Below are 10,000 nucleotides of genomic sequence, written 5' to 3' on the forward strand. Positions count from 1 at the left end.
TTGCAGCACACCTTAAGCTAGAAAAGACTATTTGATTGGTTTGTTGGTCCAGGTGACATCTTCTTGGGCACATGAAAGGACTACACCAGCCCTCCTGTCTGCTGGGGACTGATCTCAAGGGTCCTGATGGTGTATTTTATTACATAAAAGGGAAGTCAAGCTGTTGGGGCATATTTTGAAGAAAGATGGCCATTGGTGCATTTTGCCCCAAAAGTTTGCTTGCGTCTAGTGTGAGATGGGTAGGGAGGTGGGTGGGAGGAGCTGCACATTGGGGTCAGCCCATTCCCACCTTTTGCTTTCAACAGGCTGCTTTGGAAGTTGTGAACCAGTGGTTGGACCATTCTTTAGCCCCAGTCACTGGCATAACCCATGTAAACAGATAAATAAATGACAAAAATTATAAAAACAGCCAGCGTTCCAAAAGAGGGCATGGGAGTGGGTGGCCAGAGTTGTATTAGCCCAGGGTTACATTCTTAGTTTATGTCTAGTCAAATATCTAGCCTGTATTTCCTAATAAAATGTTTGTGCCGAGAGCACCAAGCATCTATGGAAAGTTTTATCAGCCACCTGACTCTTGCTTTGCTGCCCAAGAGACTTGCTAGAAGTGTACAGAAAACAGGCCAGACCTGGATTAAATTCCAAGTCTCCCTAGTTTCAGTCTAGTTCTTTTAACTGCAAGACCTCCTGCCTCATTTCCAAAAGTTTTACTATATCCCTTTGTCCCTAATATGTGTCAAAGTCGTATTTGCTTGAGAAAAGCATTCATCAAAGAAAAGGTATGTGAGTAATTATATCATATTATTACATGTGGCAAATTAATTTGTCACATGTTGGAGAAAGGAAACCTGGGTTTACTGCTCTTGCCTGAAATGGAACCAACACAGTGTCCTTGTGCAGACTGAATCTTTCCTGACTGAGACATCCTCATGTGATGCCACCTGGGTTATTGTGAACTTAATTGCAACACTTTTGTTGTTGTTAATTGCACTTATTTGCTCTTCAGCATGTCATATTGCCCTGGCGTGTTTTCTTTTTCCACACTTAACACAGTGCTCCTGAAGCCAGCTTAACAGAGACTGCTCTGCTGAAAGCTTTCTGAAATAGTTCTTAAATTATGATGCGTAATCTCTTGAAATTAAGTCAATTCAAATGTAAGTTTAATTTGGCATCTTCCACTTAAATTATTCCTAGTGTATAAAAAAAAAAAAAAAAAAAAAGCTGCAGTTAAGTACTTAAGATGATATTTAATTGGTCCTGAGTATCATTCCTCTGTGTAAAACTCTCTGTAGTCTTTAAAAACTTTAATCACTTCCTTTCAGTCAGGACTAAATTTCTTAGGTGTATAAAAGATTTAAAGTGGGACCCACCTAAGAAATTTGTTCCAAACTCCACAGCTGTCCTCAGTGCTTCTTTGTACCTCTTGATAAGTAAAGAGTTTCTTAGTTGGAAAGAGTTTTAAAACTATCAGGGACAGTTGTTGCTGTTGTTTTTTTAGTTCTAATTAAACAAAGGCAGAGAGGCACCAGTAAGTAAGCAGCTGGAGGAAATATGGAATTCTCACTGCTTCTGAGGAGACCTTTTTAAATGGGCAAGAGGGTTAGCAGCTCTTTTACTGCTTTTTGCTTATCCTGACCAGTTATAGCTCACTAGGCTGAAACTGGAGTACCAGACAGAGAAGTGGAAAGTTATCCAAAACTGCTCGCTTGTTTAAAAATAATATATACATTATTGTTAGTCATTCCATGGCATTAGATCCTGCAGCTACATTTCAGTTAAGTGTTCTTCCGTGGGCACATTCTTATTTCTTTTTTGGCAGTACTGCTTCTTTCTAACAGTATTTTAGTGCTTAGATGGCAAGCTAAGTTTCATCCATATAATGTTTCATTTAATAAGGCAAAATGTGATTATTTGGATTAATTAGAGCATGTAAGAACTCTGTGTATGCACTTTTGATAATCACGTTTAAACACGTGCTTGTATCTATTGATTTATAAATATTTGAGGTATATTTATGCAAATTTGATATACTAGCAATGTGAGACATTATAGATATTTGCAAGAGTGTTGTAGTGTGAATTCCCATTTAGGCAGTGAGCAGCATTCATGAAATGTCTGTGCTTCAGCTGTGTGCTTGCCGGGTGGCATTTTTTCCTGGAAGGCTTAGCTATTAAATCCACTTTAAAATACTGCAGTTGTATCTCAGCCTTTTTAAGTGATCACTTGACTCCAGTGACTGTTTGGTATGGAAGCTATAGTCAAAATATGTCTATTTAAAACAGATGTAGTCATTAGGAGGCCCTCCAAACTGTGCTTCTCGGCTTCTCCTAAGTCCAACTTCTTCTAGGTCAAACCATCTCCTAGGCAGGTTCAGGGATGGATGATTACCCCATTTCCCCATGTCAAGAGTAACCACACTGCTGCATTGCCAAGCAGCTAGTGCCATAAAAATAGGACTCACTACTTAGTTATCAGACAAGTTTTTTGCCATTCATGCTCCTCATTCTGTTTCACTCATGCTATTTAAATGTGGAGCTAAAAATAAGTATTAGTCCTTGCTTGTCTATAGGGACAGTAAAGAATTTTACTGCCCCGAATGTTGCCCAGGGTTAGTTTGGGTGGCTATTTGTTGCACCAGATTGCAACAGTCTGGACAGAATGCCACAGGGAAGGTTCTTGGGGCCACTGTGATCCCAGAGAAGCTGAGTGCAGTGCCCAAGGTGAATTGAACCACAGCGTGATGAGCAGGAGGAGTGGGCTGCAATAATCTTCTGCGAGAGAGAGAAAGAGCAGAGCCTGAGCAGGGCCTTGCCAGCAACAGAAAAGATTGCTTTCCAGACTGCCCCAACCATGACCTCAGGATAGGCATTTTTGACTGACCCTGTGCCATGAAGCATTAAAAACGCAACAAAATGATCCACTGGGCTCTCACTTCTTGACCTCCCTGTGAGCACAGAAGCTTTTCTAGCTCTCACTGAGAGAATGATATAATTTCTGTAGTTATCTTTACAGCTTTCAGACTGAGTTTCTCACCTGCTTAAAGAGAGCTGTGGCAACCACTATAATTTCTTACGGTTATTTTTTTTATTTTTCTTGCACTTCTGTCATTTGCTGATCGGCCAGAATAATGTGAAATTACCCATACAGCATTTCAGTTGTCTTTTCCTAATTTGTCATTTTGTTCAGATATCCAACACAATCTTTAGGACTAGGGGAGTTGCTGCCATTTTGTACAGAGAGTAGACAGAAAAGGGATCGTTTTCCATGGAGAATGGACTTGGTGATCTACAAGCACAAAATCTCCCGGTCTTTTAGACTCTGTCACAGAAATCACCTCTTCTCAAAGTGTCTGGCATCACAAGGGAGCAAAGGCAGTAACTGTGGATTTGATGTAAGTCCGGGTAGAGCTGTCTTCCCAAAGCATCTCTGTAGGAAAAGCTCTGCATGATTCAAACATGTGCTGCCACCTGCAAACAGGTGGTACAGGTGTGTTCCCGGTGCTACAGACCAGGCTCTGAATGGCATTTTCCATCACCAAGTAAAGCAAACAGTGTGTCATGAAGCCCAAACTACCACTGCAGAAGAGTTTCAGTGGTGAGGTAATTTGGGTTGCAACCCTGTATTGACTCTAGAGTTTGTCAGCATCACCCAGCTGCTTGCATGCTGCCCATACTGTGTGCTGCTGTAGTGCAGAACATTCTGATCAGACTCTGGATGCTCCTAAATTAAGGCAGATCATCTTTGCCTCCTAAGAAACCTCCAGAACCTAGCTGCAGCCATAAAGCTACTCTCAAATGCAAGCTGGCTGCAGTTCAGAATTGGGGCCAATATTTTTAACAGCATGAAATTTTGTTGCAGGCCCTCTGGAAGGGTTCTGTACATGAAATGTTGAACCAGAGCAAAATCAAGACTGAAGTCCCCTGTGTGGAAAAACAGGTGAAAAAAGGGTTTGAGGAGAGGGGTGCATCTTTCATATGTATTACAGATGGAGTCTGATGGCATTAATTTGGAAGAGGTATATCTTTCTTTACTGTTGGCTTATGTTCACAAATACATTATAATGTCATGACCTCTTTTGTCTGAGTTGGCATCAGTGGAGCATACCAACCATACCAATCTCATCAACATAATCAGAAAATAAGTTGATATTTTATGCTAGTAATTAAATCCTAAGCTCTACCCACATTTTAAGGGCCTGAACTTCTGCATGTACTTTCATACTGCCACTGATGGCTTTTTGTTTGCATTATAGCAGCCTGAGAGTAAACGAAAGGCAAGATCCAAGATAGGAAGGCAAATTGGTTTTGCAAACATGGCAAAGAAAGTGTGTGAAATCAAATGCCAATATTAATGCAAGACATCTGCTCTCTGTTCCAGTTCTGAGCGAAGTAATCCAGTCCTAATTATACACTGCTGTGTCCTCTACCAGCTAAGGAGAATGGTGCAGCCATTCTTAGTACTGGTGTATAAATTTCTTTTTGGATCTGATAGATACATTAGATGCAGGGGAGACTTTTCATTTTTTGGCTGTCAGTTGCTTTGGGTAGCACAAAGAGAGGGGAGGAGAAAGGTTGCAGCAGGAAAAGATCAAAATCTTCCAAAAAGGACTCTGCTCCTAGAATAAAAATTTTTCGTAGAGAACTTTCTCTGCAGACCTCAATCAATACTATTCTCATTTGAGTGCACATATTATTCATTAAGAAATATTGGCAAGATGTGCACTATAGTGTATGCCTTCATTAGAGCCTCCACCTGCCTGCTTTTATCAGAACATCTTCCCTAACTTTCATCTTCATTGAACTTGTTTCTGTCTTTGGATTCAGAGAGAAATCTTGTAATTTCACAGGACAGATTTATTTTAAAGCAAAAAACCACCAAAATTTTCATCTTTTTGGTTTGTGTATGTGTTTTCTCATCTCACATGTTAATGACTCAAGAAGATTATCACCATTAGATTCAGATTGAACTGGACACTGATGAATTCAAGTGCAAAACACAGCCTGGTGCAACAGACCTCCCTGACACAGGAATAGCTGGAATTCCTCAGTTTCGTGTTCAGCTGCCACACCATATCCTTTGTGTGTGCCTACAGCTCCTGTGCCAGCAGCCATTTTCCTATGGGGTCAACATTTTTAGATGATATGTTGTTAGAATGATGTTTTGAAGACCTGCCAAGTAGAGCAGAGGGAGCCACAAAACATAGGAGACACTGGCAGTGTCTTAGGGTATTGTTATTACAAAGCAACATAAGCCTGACATTGCATTTTATCTTTTCAATTCCTGTGTTTCCATCTCCAACTATTCTGTGTCAATTTTGCCTCATCTCTTTAGTGCAAGTGAAGAAAGAAGCTATCTTATTGAAGAAGGGCACTGGGATTTTTGGACAATATGTTGTGGTCTAGCTCCATGACTGGGACCCCAGTGTGCTGCTGCAGTTTAAAGAAGAGCTGATAGTAAGAGACTATGAAAAGGCAGCTCCATGGCTCTGTCTCTGTTCACCCATCTCACATTTGATTAGCCTCTGCTTGACATCAGACTGGGAGCAATAAGCTCTGATCATAACAGAGTATGTGGCAACAAGCCCAAGAGCTCCATGTGTCACTCCAGGACCAGACACTGTCTCACTGGATTTCTCCATGGAACAACTGAGGTAGACATATGGATGCCAGATTTGCCTTTCAGGTCTACCTACTGCATCCACCAAGGTGAGGAATAAAAGGCAGGACTATCTGCAGGAGAACGCTGCTGTAGCAATGAACTTTCGAAGTAGAGAGGAATATACAGAAAAGTCAATGATTAACCCAAATGAAAGCAAGGGACATTATGAAAACCCTGCACTACAGTTTATTCCTAAGTTTGGAAGTATCTTTCTTCTTGGGGTATGTGTGTTAGGGACTCATTTCCACTTTAAGGAAACTCTGCACAGGCACTGCTGTGTGAAGAGGTGGCAGTCAGAGTCCACATGTTGGTTTGTTAAGAAAGATTGGCCTAAAGGTGCATTGCTGAACTTCAGTTTGATATGGATTGACATCTTACATCACTGTTGAGACCTGATGGACCATACAAATGGAAGAACACATCTCACTTGAACCTGGGAGAGTTTTGACAGGCAGAAGGAGAAAGGAGGCTTCTATTGGAAAAGCATCTCCTCTATTTATGCTTTTCCCAGGGAAATCCACTCTGTCCCAGCTCCTTGTCTGGGCCTCCCCTGAAGCTGTTCCCTTGGGTCCCTAGACCTTTCCCTGCATGTATTGGTGCTGGGGAGATGCTGGCAGATCTGCAGCGTGTCACACCCAGCCTCACCCCCAGCAGTTTGTACCCATTCACAAAACCTTCCTGACACCAGCTTCTCATGTAGAAAGCAACCTCATAGATCTCATTGCAGCTGAGCTGTTCTGGGCATGAGAGGTGCAGAATCTGCCCAATAAACTTCTTACGAAACAAGAAATAGTCTAAAAATTTAGGTCTTGCTACTTCTATTTTTGAAAAAAAAGAAAAAATTTCTTTTTAATTTTTTGCTAAGGAGAGCAGCAGCGAAACTAATTTATCCACTGTAAATTTCTCTAAAAGGTCATTACAGATTCTAGAGCCTAATGGTTTAAAGTTTCAGTTTTGTATCACAGTGGCAAAGAATTCATTCTCTAGAGGTTTTACTTTTGAAGCTTTGACATTTTCTTCTATCAAAGGAAATGCTGTATTTGTAATACACAATTTTCTTTATTAAAGGATAGCCTATATTTATGAAAATATTTAACATTCATTTAACGTAAAACATAGTAACAGAATTGATTTATTCTCACAATGCATAGGCAGAGAAGTAGAGCAAGCCAGAGTTTAGAAATAATTGAGGTCTGTAGATCTCAGGTATGTATTTAAGTGGTCTTTTGAACTGCCACCCGTGTTCTGTGTGAACATAACTTTTCAGAGCACTTGTGATTTTCCTCCTTTACAGGGCTGCTGAATTGTGGTATGAGGTCAGGTCCATGGTCACTCTCTTCTGACACCAGCAAGGTAGGTGCAAGTGATTCTGAAATGGGTAAAAATACAGAGATGTTTTGTAGCTCATTTAGTACAGACCTGAGCAAATTGTCTCAGTTATTTGTGTGAATTCAAAAATTGTGTCAAACTGGCAGATAAAAGTCCCATCTGCTGAGAAATCTGACTTTGAAAACAACTGCTAAATTCACCATGTGCAAGGTATTCTTCGGTATGGCCTGGTGCTGCTTCACCGTGGGATTCTGACTGGCACACGTGACTTAATCACCTTCAGTTTTATTTTGAAATTTTTTTAATCCTGTCAGCTGAAAGATAAAATAAAAAAACATATTAACCTCCCTGATGAAGCTTTATAATTCCCAACTCTGAAACATTAACCAAGTCCTTAATTAAGAGAGACTGAAAGTAGAAGAATGCTTTTATGTCATTAGCTGGTTTTTGCTCCAGTCATCTGCATCGTTCAAGCATAGGATAATATGAAACCTCACGGGTCTGCTGAAGGCTTGACTTAAGTATATTGCGGACTTTGCAATTTAATAAGAATGGGATGTTGTTCTTAAGAAGCTTCATTTTCTCCTGCTTGTGCTCAAGCAAAAGGGAAAAAAGTACAAGAGGTTAGTGAGCAAAGGCCTCAAGTTAGAGCCTCAAGTTAGACCCAGAGGTCTGAGCCCAAACCCTGGCTGCAGAAAGGTGTGTTTATTCCTTCGTGCCTCTTCCCTCAAGCACTAGGAATATCAGGAATTAGTGTTAGACCAGAAACTTTCCTAGGCAGAGCACAGCTCTTCCCCTTTTTTCTGTAGTTTCTGCAGTGTTGAGCATGATGTCTTCTCAGAACTGCCTAGCCAGGGAGCGCTTGAGGCACCATAATTGAATGAGAACCGGTGCACCTCAGTGGTGAACTGGCACCTCAGCAATGGTGTGGTCTGGTCCTCCTCTAGCAGCGACCTGTTTTAGTGCTTTGCGCCAGAGAATGGAGGGTTAGGGAGCTGAGGCTTATTCCCAGACATTGATCTGTGTCAAGTTTTCCCAGTAACTCATTATGGGGCTAGTTGCCTACACAAGCGCTTTTTAAAGGAGTAATCTGGCTGTTCCTCTCTAGTGTCAAGGTACTAAAAAAAATAAGTGTGGTAAAATTCTTTGTATGAGACTTTTAATCTACTGGATGAAGGAAGCTCAAAAATTACTGAAAATTTCTCACTCCTCTGAAATTACTCACTGAGCAGATATAATGGAAACAAACACAGGAAAATGCTTCACCACACTAGAAAAAGTAATTTACGTAGAGTGGGGACCTTTATGCTGGGGTCTGTCTCTTCACCTTATTAAAGTTGTAAACCTAAAAATCCCCACGACTGTAACTGCAGGATTGCAGCAGACTGTTCAAACTGCAGGACGTGTGTTTGGGAATGAAATGTTTTGGTGGTTTTGGCATTATTTTTCTCCCCTTGTGTGACTCTCTTTCATGCACCTGCAGAAGTGCAAAATTCTCTCTTGCTTTTTCCCTCCAGGTCTTTTTCATGCCCAGTGACCCCACCTTTGTCGGCTCAAGTGCAAACAGCTTTTCTGAAGAACGATACCAAGGTCAGCCTCTGTTTCCTCAGTTTCTTCCTGTTCTACCCTTGGCATCCCAACAGCGACCTTGAGATCCAGTGCACACAGACAAACTTCTGCCACTCAGTATGTCTGTGCTTAGATTAAACCACACCATCCCTGTGGCAAGCTCAGAATCAAAGCTCAAGAGTTGCATACCGAGATCTTGAAATTCTGGCTTTGCACCCATAAGTCTCCTTGGCCACAGTGAGAAAAGGAATGAGCTCAAGGACCAAAAGCATGCTCAGAAATGAGCTGATGCATGATGTTCTCCAGGGTCAGTATTTTTCAAGTGCTGCTGTGTTCTTTCAAAGGAGGAAAAAAAAAAAAGATTCATGGAGTTAGAGGGACCAAGTTCCTGTGGGTGCAGTATGTGCCACACAGTGGAAATTAAAAAACAGAGAATTAACAGGGTTTATTGTGTTACAAAGCTGAAAGCATTTTTATCCTTGTATGTGTGTACTCACAGAAAAACATACTGCACTAATGAAACACAACTTTATGTTCCCAGTCATATTTATTTTTTGTTGCCAAGCAGTCTTAGCTACAGGTTTGTTTTGGTTTTTTGTAGGGGTGAAGAGGAGGTGCTTGTGGGGTTTTTGACCCCCTTTGCTATAGGTGATATGTGCAAGGTGTGCCTTAAAGAGAGTGGGTAGAATTGCCAAACTGCAAGTTTAATAATGGGTATCTTGACAGGGGTGAATGTGAAGATGGGGAACTGAGGACGTGACAGTTCCCATGAGATGATGTGCAGCATTATCCCCCCTAAAATCTATCAAAAGTTGTCTGTCTCCCCTCAAGGGGAACCAGCCTGAAGTCCAAAAAAAGGCAACATGGTGGGACCTAAATAAAAGCTGATAGATGAGCTGAGCTAATATTACTTTCCTGATATATAAAGCCAAATGGATTAATGGATCAGCTCATGCATTGCCTAAGGAAACAAAAAGAAAATCTTCAATAGTTCTGTGCACATTGAGGACATGAACAATACAGTAGGTCTTTAGAAAGTAAAAACCTAATTTGGGGGAATCAATTACTACTTCTTTTTTCCTACTCTTATTTTTTTTTTTTTGTTTAAAGGAAGTTCACAGAGAGGTAAAACTTGGGTAACACGCCAGCCAGAAGTCATGCGTCTCAGACACCACAATGATGGTCGATCTCGGTTTGCATCAGTCTTGCCCGGGCTCTTTTTAGCATTCCAGTTTCAGCTAATGGAAATCAGACCCATTATGGTAAACGTAGGAAGCAAGTACATTAATAGTGGGCACTGACATTAATTCAAATGGTAAACAATTCAGAACTGTTCCCAGTACATACTAGATTATGTATCATCTTACCTGCTGCTTCAGCGGGCTACGCCTTTCACAGAAGATTGTCTGCCACAGAGTTTTCTGCTTTAATAAACTATTTTCAAATT

General features: G+C 41.0%; 1 protein-coding gene and 1 long non-coding RNA gene across 3 annotated transcripts in view; one reads left to right on the plus strand and one right to left on the minus strand.

Moving 5' to 3' along the window:
- Nucleotides 1-6,832: 6,832 nt before the first annotated feature.
- The window catches only part of LMO1 (LIM domain only 1), a 65,234-nt gene continuing 62,066 nt past the window's right edge, over nt 6,833-10,000 (plus strand). The window contains exons 1-2 of the mRNA XM_063398047.1: nt 6,833-7,008; nt 8,502-8,574. Of these exons, the coding sequence (XP_063254117.1) occupies nt 6,967-7,008; nt 8,502-8,574 (115 nt within the window). The 5' untranslated portion in view covers nt 6,833-6,966. The remainder of the gene's footprint in view (nt 7,009-8,501; nt 8,575-10,000) is intronic.
- Nucleotides 6,888-10,000, minus strand: part of LOC134551013 (uncharacterized) — a 4,039-nt gene continuing 926 nt past the window's right edge. Inside the window, exons 1-3 of one of the 2 annotated variants that reach the window (XR_010080496.1) lie at nt 8,743-10,000; nt 7,185-7,298; nt 6,888-7,024 (exon numbers count right to left, since the gene is read on the minus strand). The exon at nt 8,743-10,000 is cut by the window's right edge and continues 634 nt beyond it. This is a non-coding gene — a long non-coding RNA (uncharacterized LOC134551013). The remainder of the gene's footprint in view (nt 7,025-7,184; nt 7,299-8,742) is intronic. The other variant, XR_010080497.1, reaches the window with a different exon arrangement.

Source organism: Prinia subflava, chromosome 5 (genome assembly GCF_021018805.1).
Source record: "Prinia subflava isolate CZ2003 ecotype Zambia chromosome 5, Cam_Psub_1.2, whole genome shotgun sequence".
Classification (NCBI taxonomy): Eukaryota; Metazoa; Chordata; class Aves; order Passeriformes; family Cisticolidae; genus Prinia; species Prinia subflava.